This window comes from Suillus plorans (assembly GCF_016647745.1).
Source record: "Suillus plorans strain S12 chromosome Unknown HD556scaffold_16, whole genome shotgun sequence".
NCBI classification, from domain to species: Eukaryota; Fungi; Basidiomycota; class Agaricomycetes; order Boletales; family Suillaceae; genus Suillus; species Suillus plorans.
The window spans coordinates 298,658-320,235 of record NW_024537400.1 but is presented as its reverse complement, the minus strand read 5'-3'; the positions used below and the strand labels follow the sequence as shown (position 1 = coordinate 320,235).

Below are 21,578 nucleotides of genomic sequence, written 5' to 3'. Positions count from 1 at the left end.
AGCGAAGTACCGCGGTGGGGTACAACTGTTACGGACTAGGATAGTTCGAGCTCTCCCTAGGCGGATTGCCTAATCTGATAGCGGGCTCGCTACTGGAGAGACGGGGATCTTCTCTCGAATGAGAGGTTCGGTGGTTCCACTTAAGGTAGCGTCGGCTTTCCTTAAGGTGCGGCTTAGACTGAAGGACTGGGACTGTCTTTCAGAGGAAGTTCTGGATAAAACCTAGTAGAATCAAGTAGGGAATATACATGATTCTGTCTGCTCTATATACTGTCGTCCGTGTGCACAGACCAATACTACGTTCGGTAGGTAGGTATAAGTGTGTCTATACAAGGGCATCTTATCTGATGCCATGCGGGCGATTATCTATGCATGAGGCTTACCATGCCTCTCTTATCTGTCCTCAAGGCGTAGCATGTCTTGGAGTCTAACTGCGCATGCTAAGGCATGCGGCTTCTCTTCTGACCATGAGGCAGAGCTTCCTCATGATCCGGGTCGAGGACCATCTAGGTCCGATCAGATGTAGCCTAGGCTGGTCTAGGTCATCTAACGGCATCCAGGCCGTTCTAGGTGTCTCTACGAGTCTCCGTTGAGTCGGTAAGTCTTCCAGGACGGTGCATATGGTGGGATAGGGGCTAAGGTCATGGTGACCTCCGTAGGAGGGGTTCTCGGTTACATGTTATTGTAACATTACCTCTGTTTCTGGGTCGAAGTCACCGACTACGACAAAACTCTCTCCCGGGTTTCTTCGTCTGGAGTGGCAGTAGTACTGCGGGTATCAATGGGAGTGGGCGAGCGCGGCGTGGGGTTGTTCACGATTAGTTCTTCTAGCGCAACGTGGTTCTTCTCCCAATCTACGAGGAGTTCGTAGTATTCCTCGTCGTCTCGAAACTCTGGGAGGCATGATACTTCTCCGAGTTGAGGGCAGTGGACCGACAGGTGGTCGGGTCCGATTTCGCTGCAGATGCAGCACACAGCGTCTGGACACTTTCTAAAGTTGTGTCCATATCCTCCGCATCGTCGACAGATGCAGGTGCGGTCTACTCGCGCTTTCTTGGTAGGGCGCGGAGGTCTTTCTAATCTTTCTCCAACGCGTTTCTTCGCGACGTCTACGAGGTCGCTGAAGTTGTCGGGGAGGAGGTGTAGCGCCATTGCGCGGATTTTCTTCTGGTCTTCCAGCACTAGGAGGGCTCTAGTTGCTGGGTCTAAGTCTTCACGGTTCACCGATATTTCTAGGTGTCGCGTGGTGCGGATGATGTCTATCACCAGTGATGCTGATGCGGCGATGTTGACATCTGACTGTCCTAGGATGTCGCTGATCTCTAGGAAGTGGTCTGGGGAGAGAATGGCCGTTTCGGCGACGGCGCCTTTCTCGAGGTGGTCGAGGATTTTGGAAAATCCCGAGTTCTTTAGGGGAACGATGGCAGAGGCTTCGATGTTGTTAGGCATGATTGTTGCGAGAGTTTCTGGCGAGTATATCGTTGTAGAGGGTTTATATGGACCTCCAAGAGTGCTCTAAGCTCCGCTTGATCAGTTAACTTATCTTTTTAATCTCTTTATCAAAGTTCAATCATGAAGGCGTGGAGTGCCTCATGGTTCTCTTGGCAGAGGGGGAAGTCACCATGCCAGTGCGGTTCTGTGATAGTTTCGAGTCATTCCGGACTATCAGAAGCGGAAGTTTTTGCGTCATTGCGGACGTGCGTGTCTTGATCTTTCGTTAAAGTTGAATTTCTTCTTCTTTTAGTTGAATCTGTCAAGATCTGGGGTATGTCGTTTCGAGATGTTCTTTTTGTTGAATTTCTCGGTCGGCGTTCTAGAGGGTTCCATGGGCTTGCAGGAGTTTCCACGGAGTTCGTCTCGTGATAGTTTAGCGTCTTTCCGGACAGAGGCGAAGGTAAGGCATCCGGGGCTTGCAGGAGTTTCTCGGTGTGTTAGTCTTGTCTTCAAGGTGAAGGGGTCTGTATCTCCGGGTTCGTCCTTCTATTCTTAGTTTAGAGTCGTGATGGACTTGGGATAGTTTAAGGTCTTTCCGGACCGAGGATAGTTTCGAGTCATTTCGGACTTCTGCGCAGTTTATAGTCGTGCCGGACTCAGGTACAGTTTATAGTCATGCCGGACTCGTGGCGATCGTCGATATTTATAGATAGGGGTGCGGCCGGGGTGAGGGGAATTAAGAGTGAAATGAGTTTTAAATGAGAATTTCACCCCCCAAGTAGGCCGTTTGATCACCGATCAAATCTAAAAGTCTAAATCAAGGTTTTCGCAGTCAGGATCAGACTGATCCGTGACTGGTGCGATCTCTCCCTGGAATAATCTAACATCCACAGGGTCGTCCTGGCGGGGACAGTGTCTTGCGATACGCTTTATCGTTCGCTGAAAGTAGTTCTGCTGTTTAATCCGATCTACTTCCATCGGAGTCGTCGCGGGTTCTTCTGCTATGGCAGGGGCCGCGGAGGTGGTATTAACAACTATCTCGTCGTTATCTTCATCGTCAGTTTCTTCCATCATTTCCTTATCAGCTGGTCTGGGCACGAGGAATGGGCGAGTGACTGGTGCGGTTTTCGATCGTTCTGGGAAAGAAACGATCGGCTCGGCCCGGTTGACCCATTGATCAGCGGCCGGTTCTTCTTCTGCTAGTTTATACTCTTGGCGGAGTTTCTTCGGTGACGGCGCTTCTGCCGTGACTACCGATCTACCTTTTCCAAGAACCGAAGCAGGTTCTGCTGAAAAGACGTACTTCTGAGTTTTCTCCGGTTCAGGGGCCGGTCTAGGGATCTTTGCACGAGGGGGTTCCTCATCGAAAGTGGCTCTGCCTTTTCCTAAGATCTGGGCAGGTACTGCAGAAAATCTATATTTATCTGCGGGTGGTGAGGTGGCAACTAAGTCCGACTGTCTCGTGGACTTCTTCTCGACGTTCTGGGATGTCGAGGCGTGGGGTTCCAACGGCTTGGTAGCCGGTGCGTACTCGAGGATTTCGTGGAGTTCCTCGATCGGGGTTAATGTCGGATTGAATCTCCGTCTTCCCGAAGTTAGTTTCAACTCGTTTCGGAGATCTTCCATCGGCGAATCAGCCGGTTCTGGTAGTTTAGCCTCATTCCGGAGGTTCTGCGTGACAGGTGCTTCTGTCAGATCTAGTTTATACTCATCTCGGAGTTCTTCTTTCTTCTTCGTCAGGGTGCCTACCTCCTGTCATATCCCGCATTCCGGACCAACATCTGACGATGTTCCCACGCCTCATCCGGACCCCCGGACCTCCTGTCCATGTCTCCAGACCCAATCCTATATCCGTCCGGATCCCTGTACTCCTGCATCTGATATCCGGATGCCAGATCTGATATCCACATCTCCGGATCTCCGGATCCGACCTATCTGTCATGTCCGAACCCAAACCTTAAATCAGCGCCCATCCCCTTATGGTAATCACCTGTCTCCGGACTTCCGAACATCCGGATCCGACCCACGTCTATCTTCCTTGCGTTCCGGACCCAGACCTATCACGCATTCATCTCCGGACATCCGGATCCGACCCGCGTCTATCTTCCGTGCCTTATCCCTTTGTATGTTCCTTCTTGAGTTAGACTTCCTCATTTTCCGTACCTCATTTCATCTCCGAGTTCATTTCCTATGATCCGTCTTATTTTCTAATACATTTCCACATGCTCGTACATAGCCTTACCCCTCTGCTTACTGATCTGCACAGACTTGCCTCTAGTATATAAACCCCAGTAGATACTCCTGTATTTCCTCAGTCTGAATATCATACACATATTAGTCCTCGCACTAGTCTTCACACTGAGTCCTCGTAACAGTTCTATTCCTCCGACTTAGTAATCATCCATCTCAGGCCTAGGGAGGAATTCCCTAGGCCGGAGCTCCGCTCCTCCGCTCCTCCGCTCCTCCGCTCCTCCGCTCCTCCGCTCCTCCGCTCCTCCGCTCCTCCGCTCCTCCGCTCATCCACTCATCCACTCATCCACTCATCCGATCCTCCATTCCTTCGAGTTTCCGGAAGTTCCTCCGGAACTTTCCCGCGGTCCTCCGGACCTATTCTGCTTCGGACTTTGTCCTTGCAGCCTTTCCTCTGTTTCCTTCTACTCAGGACTCGTCCTGAGTAGCCATTATACATATCCCCGTCAGGACGAAACTCCATCATAATTTCCGGAAGTTCCTCCGGAACTTTCCCGCACTCATCCGGAAGTTTCTCGCACTCGTCCGGAAAGTCCTTCCGAAGTTTCCCACGCTTCTCCGGAGGTCCTTCGGACTTCACTGGACTTTCTCCGGACTTCATTCTGAAGTTAAGGGCACATACTCGGGTAAGGGGCGCAGCGCACGAGCTGAAGCCAAGCCCCTCGGAATCAGTCCTACCCTTTGTGCATGGTCTTAACACCTCCCTTCTTTGGCGCGTGTTTCGCGTCCTCTTTTCTCTATGGAAGAGCGGCTTCAACCCGTTCCTCTTCCTACCTCTCTCAATCATTCTCTCAAGTCCTTTCGACTTGTCAGTGGCAGGGATAGTTACCGTACCCTTCTTCCAGTCTATGGAAGGCTTCACAGCGGCCAGCCATGTGAATCCGAGTAAGATGTCGTCTAAGTGCGGCATTACGAGGAATCGTCCGTGCATTACTCGGTCGTCGATCTTTATAATGAGTCGGCAAAATCTCTTGACGTTGCCTCCTTCGACTATCGTTCCGTCTCCGTTCATTACCTTTTTTGGTGTCTGAAGGAGGTGCGTTCTAATGCGGTATTTCTTGCAGAAGTCTCTGCTTATGAATGAGTCGCATGCGCCCGAGTCTATAACCATGGTGGTTGTGATGGGCGGCTTAGTGATAGACATTAGGGTGGCGGCAACCCGTAGTTCTTTCTTCTTGGATACGCTGTTTTTGTTAATTATCAGCGGTCCAGTCTTCTCCTTACCAGCCGCTGTCTTGCGGACTGTTTCTTCTTCGATAATCTTTCTCCTCATCGGGCACTTGTGGTCGTTGGCTTTGTGTCCAACGTGATGGCAAGAAAAGCATCGTCGTTGCTTCAGGTGGTGTCTTGTCTCCATTCCTGAAAGGTTGGCGGCGGCGTCGGTATTTCTTCTGATCATCATGATCTGCATCGGTGCGTTCATGGTAGAGGGAGTAGTGCGAAGGGACAGTGATGGGCTTAAGGATTCAAAGCTTCGTACGTCTGTCTTGATAATTTGTGGATAGCTTTACGCCGGTCTCGGCGGTTTGGTCACGAGAGTAGAGGTCTACGCTTGTCTCAGCGGTGCGGTCGGTTCAGTTTCGACGGCGGTGCGTGATGAGCAGGGCCGGGAAAGTAAGACTTGATTCTTTTGTTACGGACTAGGATAGTTCGAGCTCTCCCTAGGCGGATTGCCTAATCTGATAGCGGGCTCGCTACTGGAGAGACGGGGATCTTCTCTCGAATGAGAGGTTCGGTGGTTCCACTTAAGGTAGCGTCGGCTTTCCTTAAGGTGCGGCTTAGACTGAAGGACTGGGACTGTCTTTCAGAGGAAGTTCTGGATAAAACCTAGTAGAATCAAGTAGGGAATATACATGATTCTGTCTGCTCTATATACTGTCGTCCGTGTGCACAGACCAATACTACGTTCGGTAGGTAGGTATAAGTGTGTCTATACAAGGGCATCTTATCTGATGCCATGCGGGCGATTATCTATGCATGAGGCTTACCATGCCTCTCTTATCTGTCCTCAAGGCGTAGCATGTCTTGGAGTCTAACTGCGCATGCTAAGGCATGCGGCTTCTCTTCTGACCATGAGGCAGAGCTTCCTCATGATCCGGGTCGAGGACCATCTAGGTCCGATCAGATGTAGCCTAGGCTGGTCTAGGTCATCTAACGGCATCCAGGCCGTTCTAGGTGTCTCTACGAGTCTCCGTTGAGTCGGTAAGTCTTCCAGGACGGTGCATATGGTGGGATAGGGGCTAAGGTCATGGTGACCTCCGTAGGAGGGGTTCTCGGTTACATGTTATTGTAACAACAACCCTTGGCTGTCAAGTTCCGGGTCAAGATACTAAGTGACAACTCTATGGCGTCCAGGCAAAGCTACAATTTCTTAGAACGCAGTCGCACGGGTGCACAAAGGCTGTTGAATGGTGAGCAACGTACCGTGGTAGTGTATGACCCTTGACTGTCAAGTTCTGAGTCAAGTTACTGAGTGACAACTCCACGGTGTCCAGGAAAAGCTACGACTTCTTTGAACGCAGTTGCACGTGGTGCATGAAGGCTGTTGAATGGTGAGCAACGTACCGTGGTGGTGTATGACCCTTGACTGTCGAGTTCCGGGTCAAGATACTACGTGACAACTCTATGGCGTCCAGGAAAAGCTACAATTTATTAGGACGCAGTGGCACGGGTGCACGAAAGCTGTTGAATGGTGAGCAACGTACCGTGGTAGTATATGACCCTTGACTGTCGAGTTCCGAGTCAAGGTACTGAGTGACAACTCCAGGGTGTCCAGGAAAAGCTACAATCTCTAATAACGCAGTTGCATGTGGTGCGTGAAGGCTGTTGAATGGTGGGCAACTAGTGATGCTTCGGGCCTGGCCTGGCCTGAAAGCCAGGGCTTGGGCCTGGCTTTAGAGGACTTGGGCCTGGAAGAAACTCAGGCCAGGCCCTTTCAGAGGGCTTGGGCCTGGCTCGGGCTTGGCTCAGGCCTGGGCCAGGGCTTCCAAGGTAAGATGAAGATTTTATTTCACTACCCTAATCAATTAGAGACCTAATCCTCGACATCTGATTCACCTGACAGTATGATGTTGTCATCACAGCCACCCTCCTCTCTATCATCCAGTTCCTCCAATGCTAATTCTACAGCTGAAGAAGGAGGGGCCTCTCGAAAGATTAAATCACGTTGATACATCATACGAAGTACTTGAATTGCTTCAACTATTAGGGTACTACAATATTAAGCTACATCAGTAATAATACAGTTCACATGAAATGATACTTACCCCCCACCATTGGATGATAGACATGTTATCGGGAACTGAAGTGCGTGAGTTAAGATAGAGGTGGAACTCCCTCAACCATGGCAACTGTGGATCCACCTCCGACTCTTCCGGCTCGTCATCACCACTCTCATCATCACTGGAAAGCTCTCGGAGAAGTCCATATACCTTACCTGATCTCTTCTTCAGTGACGACGGAACACCATGCTCACCATACAATTTAATGTGCTCTTCCTTAAACTAGTCTAGATGTAAGCTTATACTTTCACTCGAAAACAGACAACCTACAATTCGTTCGGCTTCCTTGAGAGCCTCGGCATGTGTGACCTTGCCCCAAAAGCGTTTGATGTGGGAGTCCTTCTGTGATGGGTCAAGCACTAGATACAACAGGCCCAGGAGTTAGTATTAATAATATGACAAGCCACGTCACCTACACATTGCGATGATGTATGCATCACACTCCGAACTTCGGTTGTAATACTCGTGGATCTTTGCAACACCTTGTTGTAAGGCTTCCTGAAATTGCTCGTACTTGGGATTCTCAGAACGTGTCGACCATGCCTTATGTAGGGCCTCGAGAGCTGGCAAAGCAAGGTGAAGGGATGCTCCTTTGTCCGACGAAAAGCTTTGCTGAGCTTTGTCAGCATGCTGAAGTGATAATCAGTGTCGAAAATGACAAAAAGACAACCTAATACTCACAGCAAGAAGAGACGTGAATAATGCAATGCGAGCCCATTCATCTTCACGCAACTTCAACTGATCAATTCTGGCACGTTTTGTAAGGTTAGTCTCACGAAGGCCGAGCTCGTAGACAAATGTATCAACATACTAAAGAACAGTTAGTTTAGACTTGTTAGTTATATTAGGGTACTCACGGCTCTCTTCTTCTCAGCACGGTCGAGCATAACATAAGTCGAGGACCACCGGATGGGCATGTCAAGTAGTAGTTGTGAGACAACAGGGCTCAGGTTAGGCTGACGGGTCTGGATATCCTTCCAAAGTTGTTTTCGTTGGGCAGAAGACCGTGCCTTGTATCATTAGTCAAACAATATTAAAATGTTTCGAAAATGACATACCTTGACTGCGATGGCTCGCACGAGGCCAACTTCATCACGACGGCCATGTACTTGAGGGATAGACAAATCTGGAAGCTCAGGGTTATAGTACGGGGCACTGCTATACGAGGCAATGATAGCTCGTGTCGCAAGATGAATGACGTGAGCTAAACACCTGCAAGGTATACATCAGTACAAGGGTGAAACAAATAGTTAGTTAACTATACCTAATGCGTCGCTTTTTTGGGATCCACGTCATACCTGTCCCTTGCTTTATCCGAAGTGCCAGTTCATCAAGCATCGTGTCGTTATTTGAAGCATTGTCGCACGTAATATAGCCAATCTAATCCCACATGAGTACAACATAACAAGGTATTCCAATGTACCTTACCTTATGAGCAATACCCACTCGGTCCGCGATCTTAAACAATGCTTGACCAAGGTGTTGTCCATTGTGCGAGTTGTTGAGTTGCGTGAATCCCAGGACGGCACATTCAAGCTGCCAAACACCAGGTGATGTCTCCTCGATCCAGTGGCCAGTGGTAGCGAAATATCCATCTGCATTACTTGCCTGCCACGCGTCACATGTTAAGTTGACAGTGCCGGATACAAGCTTGCTCTATTTGCAATGTCAGTTGATGATAATCAGACAAAACGAAAACTTACATTGAGCCGGCCCTTTAACTTTGTAAGCTGTGTCTTGAACAAGTCCATGATGTCGCGGCGCGTAGCGTTTCGATTTGGTAGGACCACGCCATTCGTAGCACGGGATGCTATGTTGATCATGTTCTTGAAGCTCGGATGATCTACAGCTTGGATTGGCTGTAAAATCGGGTTAAATATCATATTAAATACAAGTAATGAATACTTACCTGGCTAGTAGATACGAGCCATTCAATGGCAGCCTCATGGAAGTGTGTATCGGTATAAGGTATAACTACGTTGTTGGGGGGAATCTCTTGGAGGTGTCTGTCAAGACTTGTTTGCTGCGCGTTCAGCACTGCGGCTGCTGTTTTGCGTTCCTTGACATATTGAGGTAGCATCGACTCGAAGTTGTTAGTTTTGCACCATTGTCGATAGGCGTCCTATAAACATTGATATAAACGTTAATACTCAAATGAAGCGTCAAGATTCAAGTACTAAACTTACCGGATGCCGAAAGGCAATGTGGCGGCGACACGTTGAAGTGTCACTAACGATCTGGCATGGGTAATGTTTTTTTCTATGAATCTGTTAGTTGGGAGGTAGCAAATCAAAGACTTTACTTACTTGCATGGCTTGCAGTCTCGAACTGTACGAGTCTTCCCATCCTTGGCCTTGTGTGCGTATGGCTTGCCGAAAAAAGCGCTAACGTCGCGGCTCTTTTCCTCACGTCGAATGGTCGGGGTTGCGGATAGGTCTTGTACATCGATGTCGGATAAAAAACCTTCGGAGTCCATGGATGTTACATTGCGCGTGCTCGGAGTATCTTCTGTTGATTAGAAGCATTGACAAGTAGTTATAGAACATGATAATGTAAATACGTACCTGGAATATCAATTGCAGCCTGAGATGGGCTGGAAGCATCTGTAAACGACGCCTCACCATCAGCGCTTGCAATGCGGCGCAGCCGTTTGCCTGCAACGTTCGAACTGAGTGGTCCTGAGATGAGATGTACAAAAAAACTTACTTGTATGCGGTCCATTTTCCATACTAGTAGCACCCTCCTCGTCAGATGTACTTTCGTCTAGTACCACATCCTTTGCTCCTCGTTTGCTGCCGGTTGGTACTGGTTTTTGGGCGCTGATGGCAGGCACAGGAGGCTTGTTCCTGTGGGCTGAGAGCTCTGGAGTTGCATCGTTGTTGGCATCGGTGAGTCGTGACGAAAGTGTCACATTTCGTCGTGGCCGAGACACAACATGTCCTGACATGGACTCATCGTCAGATACGACGATCGACATGATTAATGAACGTGACCAACTTACGGTACGGGTACGTACTTGCCTTTTCGAGAAAATTTAAAACTGTATAGTTTATATCTCTGACATCGGCCGACGGCTGCAGATTTTTTACAAAGTCAAAAGCTGGGGCCCAGGCCCAGGGCTTGGGCCCAGTCAAACTACAGGCCAGGCCCTAGGCCCTAGTAAGCCTGACATTTGGGCCCGGCTTGGCCCTGCCTACATAGGGCTTGGCCTCAGGGCTCGAGGGCCTGAGGCCCGGCCCTGTACATCACTATGGGCAACGTACCGTGGTGGTGTATGACCCTTGACTGTGGAATTCTGAGTCAAGGTACTGAGTGATAACTCCACGGTGTCCAGGCAAAGCTATGACTTCTTTGAATGCAGTCGCAAGTGATGTGCCTCTGCCAGTCTTTAGTAAAGCAAAAAATATGACTTAGAGACCCGAACCATGGTACAAATCGATCATTTGCCCACTCAGTGAACATATCTCGACTACTGCACAAAGGTAAAGCTTTTTCACACGCATTCCCAATTGATAACTACCAGACAAACATTAGAATTCTAGAGTAGACAGTGGAGTCTTGTGAATCCAGGAATTGTAGCGCAAGCATGGTCATCTCTGTAAGTTTTAATCATCGTGCTAATCACACGACAGAACGGTTTGGACCTGCGAAATGAACATGATTGGATGACATCTCGACTTCAACGTCCCCACCGACAACACTCAAAATCATTGAGCTTTTGTTTGTTTGTTAGGTTTTGTATAATGTTTCTTAGCGGTTTGAAGAATTCGTTGAATATATGAATTGTTGCATAATAATAACATAGTCACAGGATCAAGAACTTAAAGCATTCAGGGCCGAAATGAATGCATACAAAATTCCTCCTGTAGCGCGCGAACACATGCAATTCTCCTGAACCATGACACAATACATGCTATGCCCGTCAAATGGTACGTGATGCACTGGGGTGGTCTATGACCCACTACTATCAAGTCCTGCGCTAATGAACTACATCATAATGATACAGCATTCGCGCAAGGCCACGACCTCTTGAGGCATTGTCCAAAGGGAACTACAACTGTCGGTTATTTGATAAATACAGGAGGTCGCGTGGATATGCGAAGCGAGATATAATTTGATTGTCACGCACTTGGTGAACACATATTATCCTCACTCACTCACCGAAATATCATCATTCATCGGAAGGATATTGTCTTTCATTCTTACTTGGACAATTATAATACAAATGACAATCTTCAAGCATTTCCAGTTGATGGTGCCGATCAGTAGCTTTTGCACTACCTTCCTGTCGAGTGTGAGTTTGAGAAATGTGCGAGTCTTTTCCCGATCACAAACATGTGTAGGAAAATCAGGAAGCCTCCTTTCCTCTACAAAGTCAAACACGACAATGTGATGGTCCATAGCAGGATTATGCTGATGTTTGTGATTGTGTACTATATATTGTTATATACGATCTTCTAATTTCCTCACCAGTTCACTGATGTTCCACAAGGATTGCTTGGCTCTGTTGCAAATTGACCAAAGTCATATGCACATCTTCAGCGAGTTCTGTGAACCACTTTCTCGGAACACCATCATCCAAGATAGTCAAATTCAGCCTCGTCGCTGTCACGAAGGCTGGCATTTCATCGACATAGCCATCTTCTCCTACGAGATATTTCACCGAGTTCCATGGGTTCTTGAGGAGTGGCCAGCATCTCTCTTCGGCAGGACTGAAAGGAAGATCCCTGCCTGAGGACTTGATGCGCCCAAATATCACAAGAAGGTAGAATCCGACATCCGAATGGCCCTTTTGAGACACTCCATTAACTAGGGAAATACATCGGTCGAGATGGCCATCACGGGTCAGACGTTGCCTCCACTCGTCGTTCTGTGTCAGGGTATAGATGAGGCGGATATAGCAATAGTCTCGATCTTCGTGGAAAGAGGCGTCAGGTCCAGTGTCATGGATTGCTTCATCGTCATTTGGATGTACAGCAGTTAAAACAGCGCGAGAAAGCTCATCCAGGATGTGTACATCGACACCCTCTGGCATCGATACACTGGTTATGGAAGCTAGTTCTTCTCGGGCTTCAAAAACAGCTCTAAGCACAGTATGACGGACTCGGCGAGGTCTGGTGGAACCCATACAGCGAATAAGCGAGCTGATGTAGGACAGTCGCTTAGTAGGGCTCCCCAGTTCCTGCATGGCGCTCAGTGCAAGTAAAGCGTCGCCTTGTGTCTCATAGTTTGTATTTGCGTCACTCGCCAGGTAATCAACGAGCCAATCAAATTCTTCACAGTTGGGCTCACACCCGTCGCCGTGATACCAGCACATATCACCAGACCAAATCAACTGTTCATCGTCCGGACGTGACAGCTCGACAGACTGTCCATGGACAAGCATCGTTCTGAGAGCAGTGCGTGTATCAGCCCGATGCTTCAGTATATCATTTACTTTGGATGAATTCTTCAGCTGATGGTAGGCATCCCGTCCAGCCATGAACGCATTGCGAATGAAATGACTTCGGTTTCCCTGAAATTTATCATTCCAAGAAAGCTTTAGAAGCGCCTCGTCTATTTTCACCGGCTGGATGCAAATATGGGCCATGGCTTTGCCATACTTCACACATAGCTCTTCCCTGTCCTGACACGACACGAAAATATCACGTAAACGTGCAAAGGTTGCTGAAGCATCAAGGTTCGGCGACCACTGCACGAAAGGTATCATCGCAACCGCAGCCTCGACAATGGATGGGTCTGTCGATGTCTCTAATATCCAGCGTGAAATTTGTGTTGATTAATATAGAAACGAACGTACAAAAGTCAGGATCACGAATATATCGCCTTCCGCTCGGTTGAGGAATACTCATTCGAAATTTTCTTGTATTTTGCCCAGAACTTTGACCTATCATCTTTGCCATGTTCTCCAGCGATAGTAGATTTTCGAAGGACTTCGAGAATGTGCCCCAGTGTATCTAACCTTTGAGGAAATATAGTCAGACGTCAAGTGCATGGCGCTGATGAGTTGACACTCACATATTCTTAGCAAGATTTCCTTCGATGTACACCACAGAACTTTCCTTCACGTTATGCGACTCCATCCCATTGTCCGGGGTCTGCTGTGGGGTGTCTGACCTTTGAGACAATGTAGTTAGACGTCAAGTTTGCCTTGCTGGTTGGTTGACATTTACATATTCCTGGACACCACACGTTCCTCGCTGGTGTTATCTGGCATTATTTGATCCCGGATCTGCTCCAGGGTGCTTGACCTTTGAGACAACAGAGTCAGATGTCGAGTATACCATGCCAATTGTTCGACACTTATATATTTTTATTAAGGTCGACCTTGATAGACACGGCAGGTTCCTCAGTCACTGCGTTCATGTCAATCGTGTTCCTGTGTGTCTATAAATCTATGGTCAGCTGAGTCTAACTTGCCACTTACTCGTTGTTCGGGAGGTCGGTATCTGCAGGTACGGGACTAGATTGCGGGGACGTGTTGTGCGTTATTCGTGCTGTGGTGGACATAGATGGAAGAAGGATGGCATGAATGGGGAAGTAGACAGTTTCAGCGCGACTACCCACGTTTTTACTGCAAGCAAAGCTTTCACACATAGTACATGAAAGAAGCACGTTCTTGCATGTTGCGGCAGCCTTGTGGCTATTGGCCATGGGTGCGTGAGATCCCATAGAATGGAATACAACCTTCACTCGGACTCTATCTGACACTGGGCCAGGTGCTCACTGCTGCATCGGTTATCGATCCTCCTGCTCAACGCTGGTATTGACCACTGGAGTGTATCTGTCCTTCAGCAAATCAGGACTGTTATAATGTACTATGACGACGAGTGAGAGGTAGGTGACCGCAATGTATTGCATGCGATGAGATAGGTCCCTGCAGATTAATACATATTGGAGTCCATGATACAAGTGTGAACATTTTTGGTGGAAATCATTGTTGACTGTTGTTGTGCAAAGGCGTTGTACCTGATTATTTCATGAGAAGTTCGATCGTCACCTACGCTGTCCTCCGAAGGATGAGAATTAGCGCACGGTTTTCCGTAAATATTCATTGTGAAATTTTCACAAACTAGTGCAAGTATAGGTAATAACGATCAAGGAAATACATGAGAAGGGAAGTAGAAGATCTTCAGAGACGCACGATGCTTCGCTATCGAAAGAATTTTCGATAGTCACGAATACAATCTACAGAGATCCGGAGACGCAACCAAACTCGAGGGCTCGATCCATCCCCACCGTTCGAAATAATGATGCGTGTAGCACGAAGCCTCGCGGGTGGTTCGCAGTCAAGAGGGCAATGAGTTAAAAGCTCATCTGAGTCGCTATCATCACGTGATGAAGTTGCGCATTGAGAGCAAGTTGTAGTCTCCTTGAACAAACCACCTGGTTGAGGTTTTGATTGAACATCATCAAGCCTTGAGCAAGGGGGTTGGCTCGTGGTGTGCATTCCATTCCAGCCAGGCGTACCCACTCAGCGACTTTGTATATGGACCATCAGTCCGCACACGGCAGAATCGATATTTCACCGCTCTCATGGCGCAAGATGAAAAGGCCTCCTGTTTGAGAGATCTGCCACTCGCAATAATAGATAAAACTGGATCAAAGTCCTCAGCTGCAATATAATCGCATACTTGGAACACAATGAGTGGGAGCTGAGAGCGCAGTGCGCAGTATGGTGATGGAAAGTAATAGGCCATTGTTTTCCATTGTTGTGCAAAGGCTTTGTACCTGATTACATAATATTTTTATTGTCTCAACGTCCATTGTGTGATTGTCTTCCCACGTGGGAAGACAATAGTGAAGCGGAACTAAAGCCACAATTGAAACAACAAAAATGCGGGAATGGCAGACTGGCTTTCGACGTTTCTCTCCCTTATACCATTCAGACGATTGCAGAGGCGATTTTATCGCGTAGAACGACGATGAAGAACCATGATCCAACATCAGATCCTTCAATTCGGTCAACAATTCATTCAGCTTCTTCGTCGACACTTGATATCAAAAATGACTCCAGTGTCTCTGAGACAACATCAATTCACGACATTCCTAACAGTCATGCAGCACCTGTTCCATCAACGAAGCTGCTGTTCTCATTCCTCACTCCGCGAAGGAAGCTGGTTCTTCTAACACCGGCCATTTTGTCTTCTGTCGCTACCGGCGCCATCGCTCCCCTTATGACTTATGCCGTCGGGCAGTCATTCAACGCCTTTGCCGCTTTCCCATTGACACCCAACCCACCGCAATCCGCTAAGGATGCGCTACTCCACGGTGTGGGCATTGCAGCAATTGAACTCGTAGCACTCAGTATTAGTGCGCTCGTCATGAGTAGCATCACGAGTAGCTTGTGGATTTCTACTGGGGAGCACAATGTCGTGGAGCTTAGACGGCTCGTGTATCAGTCTGTTGTCAACAAGGAGATGTCATGGTTCGATCTCCGAATGGGGGTCGACGGGTCTGCACCTGCGGGCCAAGTGCAAGACACGTCCGAAGATTCCCCCATAGGCGCTGGCGGCCTCATGGCCAAGTTTGCTAGGTTAGCAATTCTTTTATCTGTCTGAGCCCTTAATTCTGAGTGTCTTTTCCATAAATCCAACAGAGAAACCGACGACGTACGCGCAGCCTCGTCACTGGCAGCAGGCCAGCTGCTTCAATATCTAACCACCACCATAACGAGCCTTGTGCTCGCATTCGTTTGGTCACCGCTCCTCACCCTTGTCATTCTCTCAGCCGCCCCCGCATTAATCATCATTCAGGCATTCTCTCAAGTTCTAGCGGGTCCTCTCCTTACTCGTGAGCGCACCTTTACTGCAAGTGCCGCTACCGTCGTCGAGCGTGCCGTGTCTGCAATCGCCACCATCAAAGCGTTCAACGCAGCTACACACGAGATTCGGGTACTTTCCCGTGTGCTCGGACGCGTAAGCGCAGCTGCGAATGGACTTGCAGGAATCTGGGGCCTCACATGTGGCTTGAGCCAGTTTGTCACAATGGCAATGTTTGTACAAGGATTCTGGTTCGGAGCTCACCTTGTTCGCGAAGGCAAGAACACACCTGGTCAAGTCATGAGCGTGTTCTGGGCATGCCTTATCGCAACGAGCAACCTCCAAATGGCCGTACCCCTTCTTATCACCTTTATGAAAGGCAAGATCGCGGCTGCAGAACTCACAGGCATGATCTCCGAAGCACATCAACCATCCTCGACACGACGTTTACAAGAACTCCGGAAAATACAACCAAAGTCGTTTTACGGCGAACTAAGCCTGACTGGCGTGTGCTTCGCATATCCCGCACGACCGGACGTTCAAGTACTCCGCGATGTAACCATGTACCTCCCCGCACATGAGACAACATTTATTGTTGGATCAAGCGGTTCCGGAAAGTCCACCCTTGGTGCAATCTTGATGGGCGTTTACAATCCGGACTCTGGCTACGTTTGTCTGGACGAGCAGGATGTGCGATATATTGACGCCGCGTACGTGTCGGGCTGCATAGCCGGCGTAGCGCAGGGCGCATCGTCTGCACCTGTCTTCCCAGGAAGCCTTCACGAGAACGTGGCTCTTGGCGCAGTGGGAAAAGGCAAGCGATCGGAGGACGTTAGTAGAGCAGAAGTAGAAGAAGCGTGTAGAGTTGCGATGCTCGAGTCTTGGGTGGTTGGTTTAGACCAAGGCTACGATACGCTATTGAGCGGTACTGGTGCGGAAGGCATTCAGTTGAGTGGCGGACAGCGTCAGAGGCTCGCAATTGCCCGTGCGCGGATTCGTGACCCTGAGATATTGATTCTTGGTAAGTTTTGCATTTCTCTCTCGTTTATCTGGTCTCTTAGTTATGTTCTCTTGTTTCAGATGAAGCGACATCCGCATTAGACCCCCCGACTCGCGCACTTATTTTGGCTGCTATTCGGAGATGGCGACAGGACCGCACGACAATCATCATTACGCATGATGTTGCTGCAATCGAAGAGACTGACTTTGTCTACGTCATGCGGGAAGGTTCCGTGGTCGAACAAGGCTTTCGATCAGACCTCGAGCATGCAGATGACGAATTTGCTCGCATGCTTCGTACAGGCGGGCTTGCAGTTGAAGACGAGCTTCCTGGGTACGATGCAGTCGCAGCGATCCTCGCAGGGGAGGAGGAAGAAGAAGAGGAAGAGCTCCCAGTTCACGAACGACACATGAGCATAGCCCCGACATTGGGTGGCATGCGCCCCGTCACGGCAACGCTTGGCAACTGGATGTTCGATGTTGTTGCGGAGCTTACGAAATCGAGTACAACACCGCCACCTCTTCCTACAGCAGCAGAGAAAGACGAGGACTGGCGGATGAGTCGATTTATCCCCCCTAGTGCGTTACCCATAGAAGAAATACCGGAGTTCAAGGGTGGTGCAGCAGGGAGACAACGGAGACCGAGCAGTATGTCGATATTCATTCCCGAAGTCACGGTTCCCCCTCGCACATACGGCGGCCATCGTTTTAGCTTGCAGTTCACCCCTATCTCCCCGACATTTTCACGCCCGAGCTTCTCTTTCCCTGAGCCGGTATGCATGGTCGAAGATGATGAGGAATTCGAGACTGAGAAGGAGGCATTGAAGCGCAGCGCCGAGGAAGCTGCGAACAGGAGAGAGCGCAGAGAACGCAAGCACCATGGCGTCCTACAGAGTATCGTCGTGCCTTCATCTGGAAATGAAGACACCCAAAACCAATCTAACCTTTCACCAGCTCCCGGCCTTTTCGCCCTTCTGCGCGCTGTGTACCCCACCATTCCCACCAAGCCAATCGTTTTCGTCGGGCTCACCATCTGCTTGCTAAGCGGGGCGATGACGCCCATATTTTCATTCCTCCTTTCCAAACTCATTGTTCTAGTCTCGGCTGGTGGTTCAGATGCCAGCTTGATCAACTCCTACGGCGGTCTCGTCCTCGGAATTGCAGCCCTTGATGGGCTTCTTCTTGGTTCCAAATTCTTCTTTATGGAAACCTCCGCTATGCGTTGGGTTACTCGCCTCCGCGACATCGCTTTCTCGCGTGTTCTCAGTCAGGACAAGAGCTGGTTTGACCGTCCCGAGAATGGCGCAGCTAAACTCACTCAAGTCATCGTGAAGGATGGCGATGACGCTCGTACATTGATTGCTGTCGTGGTAGGCCAGATTGTTGCTGTTGGCGCGATGATGATAGTTGGCCTCATCTGGGCGATGGCTTGGGGGTGGCAATTGACATTCGTTGGGCTCGCTATTGGGCCTGTGTTTGTTGGAGTCATGGGTCTTCAGACTAACCTTGTGGCAAAATGCGAGGTACGCAACAAGCGGGCTCGTGAGGAGGTTGCCAGGGTGTACTACGAGGTAAGTTTTGTCTTTTCCCGATGATTCTCGTCCTTATTTGTTGTGTAGTCTGTTCTCAACGTCCGTGGCATCCGTGCTATGTCTCTTGAGCCTGTTCTTCAGGCTCAGTTCGACAAGGCTGCCTCACAGTGCCTTTCCACTGGGGTCCGCGGCGCTTTCGTCGAGGGGTGCTCTTATGGTGTCGCCAGCGCTCTCATATACTTAGCAGAGGCCCTTCTTTTCTACGTTGGCGCTGTGCTCATCGCCAAAGGCACGTACACATACCTCCAGATGTGTCAAGTCCTCAACCTTGTCGTCTTCACCGTCTCCATCGGCTCCCAACTCATGTCATTTACTCAAAAGATTGCCAAGTCCGTTCTGGCCACGCACGATTTGCACGAGCTCATCAAGCTAGACACAACGAGCTCCGAGTCTCAGGGTATCCTCCGTCCGAGGATCGAGGGCGATCTTATCTTCAACAATGTATCATTCTCTTACCCCACCAACCCTGATGTCTCTGTCTTGAATAAGATGTCGATGCGCATTGCAGATGGAGAGTGCGTAGCGATTGTAGGTGCTTCTGGATGTGGCAAGTCAACCATTGCGTCGCTCCTCCAACGTCTCTATGAGCCTACTTCGGGCACCATTTCGGTGGGCTTCAGTGAACTCCGTGCAACGGATATCAACTATCTTCGTGACCATGTTGCCGTCGTCAGCCAAACCCCCAACCTCTTCGACGCCAGCATTCGAGAAAACATTGCCTACGGACGAGTCGGCGAGGACAATGGAATGAGTGACGCAGACGTCGAGCGCGCTGCTCGTGCAGCGAACGTCCACGAATTCGTGATGTCATTGCCACAGGGCTATGACACACTCATCGGCGAGAACGCGTCTCTCATCTCAGGTGGACAAGCGCAACGTTTGCAAGTCGCACGTGCACTCGCACGACCTGCCAAGATCCTAATTTTGGACGAGTGTACTTCAGCGCTCGATCCTGCCAACCAGACGGCTGTCCTGGAGACAATACGAGCTGCGAAGGTTGGGCGGACTACTATCATGGTGACACACAAGGTTCCCGTGATGAAGATGTGCGACCGTATTCTTGTCGTCGAGGATGGCCAGGTGCGCGAGCAAGGCACGTATGAGAGTCTCGTGGCGGGCAAAGGCATCTTCGCTAGACTTGCGAATGGCGGGGAATGGGTTAGCGAGTAAAGGCTCGCTAGCTGGTGTATTTGTTTCTTTTTGCCATTGCATTCTCTTGTGTTCTAACGGCTATGATAACTTACTGCCGTGATAGCTATACCTTCGACCTTCGCTGTATTTTTTTGTTTGTTCTCTCTTTATCTGCTTTTATTGACTGGGCACAAATGACATTTCACGACTACGCATTTGTAGTACTACCACCATCATTTATTTACTCATCTGTACTGTAGTTACTATCAAAGGATTTACATGTTGTACAGTACAGTGGCTAGCTACGTTGCAATAGAGTGAAGCTGCCGTAGTGATTCTGACCTGTTCCGAAAATTTCCAAATCGATATATGTAGCTCCGGCCTTCATGTCTTCCTCATCGGTCACAAATCCCTCTGCAGCGGATGAAACCCTCCGCGCTCAAATTTTCCAGAGACTACACCCTCGCGTTTATCTCGAAAGGTTTATTGCCGAGAAAATCAGGCCAGATGGACGAACGTTCGATGAATGGCGCAACGTTTCTGTGAATGTCGGTACGTGATTTATCCAACTTTTTGGTGCTTACGCCATGATGTGCTTGCTGCAGGATCGATATCAACGGCTGATGGCTCTGCTCTTGTGCGTATGGGAGACACTACGATTGTTTGTGGCGTCAAGGCGGAAATCGCAGAGCCCGAGCTCGATCACCCTGAACAAGGTTTTTTAGGTGATTCTTCCTCTCCTTCCTTCTACACACAACAGCAGGAGCTGATTGGTTCGAAATTTGTGTAGTACCCAATATCGATTTGCCTGCAATCTGTTCTCCAAAGTTCAAACCAGGTCCTCCGACAGAAGAAGCTCAAGTCCTTTCTGATAGACTAAACGAAGCTCTCGTCGCGTAGGTCATCGCGCTATGTGTTTGTTTGGCTTTGAACTCTTGTCTTTTCTTCTTTCCTGACACAGCTCAGGCGTGCTTTCATTATCTTCGTTGTGCATCCACCCCGGAAAAGCTGTTTGGACGCTTTATGTGGACTGCACATGTATAAATTATGATGGGAATGCGTTTGACGCGGCACTGCTAGCCATGTTGGGCGCCCTCAGAAGTAGTGAGTTCAACGTGCTAGAGGCATGCCACATAATTGATGACACGAACTAGCTACGCTGCCTAAAGCCACCTACAACGAAGAAACTGGGCGCACGACGTGTTCGCGGAAAACTCGATCGCCGGTACAATTGACTCGAAATTTTGCTTCGACGTCTTTTGGAGTGTTAGACACGTACGTTCTCTTCTCGCTCTTTCAAAGTTATGCACTAATCCTCTACTCCTAGATCGCACGTTCTCTCAGATCCCACTGCATTCGAAGAGCCCCTGATGGACGTCACGCTGACAGTTATCGTAGATGACCGAGGAGAGCTTATCAGTACTACTGAGTCAGGCGGCGCAATCTCGGAAGAGACGTTGTTGCGGTGCATTAATAGAGCGAAAGAAAGAGCTTTGCAGCTCAAAGACTGATGGTACACGAGTCCGTGTGGAGACAGTTGTGAGTGAAGAATTTGACTCTTGTTGGCGTAGCCCTGCCATGATATATGAGGCGACAGCACCTTCACGACAGGAGGGCACCATCAATCGTTACGGATGTATAGTCGTTCCGTTCTCGACGTCCTCGTGTGTTTTCGAGCATCCAAACTTCGTTGCCGCCGATCTCAGTACTACCATATATGGTGGTATAGTAGTTGTCAACGATTTTCTCGCAATAAATCACGCTGGATTTATCATCTTATTACATTCTCCCGCTTTTTACTATTAGCATCTGCCGCGGACTGGCGGGCATGGTTTGGTGTGAGTATACATTATCATAACGGCGATCATAGTGATAGTTGATCCACGCGGTCCACCACGAGTTTGACCTCATCATCAATTTTTCCGTGGCCCGAGTAGTAACGGCGGCCCTTCAGGCCATCAGGGTTGGCTCAATACATGACTATTCGGCAGTCGGTTTTGCTTTGGGAGACTGGCCCCTTGACGATTCATTCGTAATGAGTCTGCCCAGATCTTGACTTAAATGCTCTCCCGCGCTGCGTTGGCGTAGGGATTCAGTGTCGGACAAAGGACCACTAAACTCACCCCATA

At 49.2% G+C, this 21,578-nt stretch overlaps 6 protein-coding genes across 6 annotated transcripts; 2 read left to right on the top strand and 4 right to left on the bottom strand.

Moving 5' to 3' along the window:
- Positions 1–720: 720 nt before the first annotated feature.
- Positions 721–1,449, bottom strand: HD556DRAFT_1440954 (uncharacterized protein; the record flags this gene model as incomplete). Its single annotated transcript, XM_041306193.1, has 1 exon — positions 721–1,449. The coding sequence occupies one exon, from the start codon at positions 1,447–1,449 to the stop codon at positions 721–723; it is 729 nt and encodes a 242-aa protein (XP_041162504.1).
- Positions 1,450–6,914: 5,465 nt separating this feature from the next.
- HD556DRAFT_1233558 (ribonuclease H-like domain-containing protein) lies at positions 6,915–8,062 on the bottom strand (the record flags this gene model as incomplete). Its single annotated transcript, XM_041297607.1, has 6 exons — positions 6,915–7,181; positions 7,236–7,324; positions 7,382–7,595; positions 7,647–7,775; positions 7,823–7,975; positions 8,024–8,062. Coding segments are annotated over 6 exons (891 nt in total), but the record flags the coding sequence as incomplete, so codon positions are not given.
- A 585-nt stretch (positions 8,063–8,647) lies between these two features.
- Positions 8,648–9,202, bottom strand: HD556DRAFT_1233467 (uncharacterized protein; the record flags this gene model as incomplete). Its single annotated transcript, XM_041297596.1, has 3 exons — positions 8,648–8,824; positions 8,875–9,087; positions 9,152–9,202. Coding segments are annotated over 3 exons (441 nt in total), but the record flags the coding sequence as incomplete, so codon positions are not given.
- A 2,196-nt stretch (positions 9,203–11,398) lies between these two features.
- On the bottom strand, positions 11,399–12,925 carry HD556DRAFT_253714 (uncharacterized protein). Its single transcript, XM_041310034.1, has 2 exons — positions 12,766–12,925; positions 11,399–12,714 (listed from the first exon to the last, which is right to left on the bottom strand). The coding sequence occupies exon 2, from the start codon at positions 12,673–12,675 to the stop codon at positions 11,440–11,442; it is 1,236 nt and encodes a 411-aa protein (XP_041162501.1). The 5' UTR covers positions 12,676–12,714; positions 12,766–12,925; the 3' UTR covers positions 11,399–11,439.
- A 1,814-nt stretch (positions 12,926–14,739) lies between these two features.
- Positions 14,740–19,784, top strand: HD556DRAFT_1289241 (P-loop containing nucleoside triphosphate hydrolase protein). The gene is made up of 4 exons (XM_041299369.1): positions 14,740–15,501; positions 15,565–16,748; positions 16,808–18,297; positions 18,346–19,784. The coding sequence occupies exons 1-4, from the start codon at positions 14,891–14,893 to the stop codon at positions 19,486–19,488; spliced, it is 4,428 nt and encodes a 1,475-aa protein (XP_041162500.1). The 5' UTR covers positions 14,740–14,890; the 3' UTR covers positions 19,489–19,784.
- Positions 19,785–19,835: 51 nt separating this feature from the next.
- Positions 19,836–20,960, top strand: HD556DRAFT_1431110 (ribosomal protein S5 domain 2-type protein; the record flags this gene model as incomplete). The annotated part of the gene is made up of 6 exons (XM_041304977.1): positions 19,836–20,001; positions 20,055–20,174; positions 20,240–20,345; positions 20,411–20,553; positions 20,604–20,724; positions 20,777–20,960. The coding sequence occupies 6 exons, from the start codon at positions 19,836–19,838 to the stop codon at positions 20,958–20,960; spliced, it is 840 nt and encodes a 279-aa protein (XP_041162499.1).
- Positions 20,961–21,578: the final 618 nt, after the last annotated feature.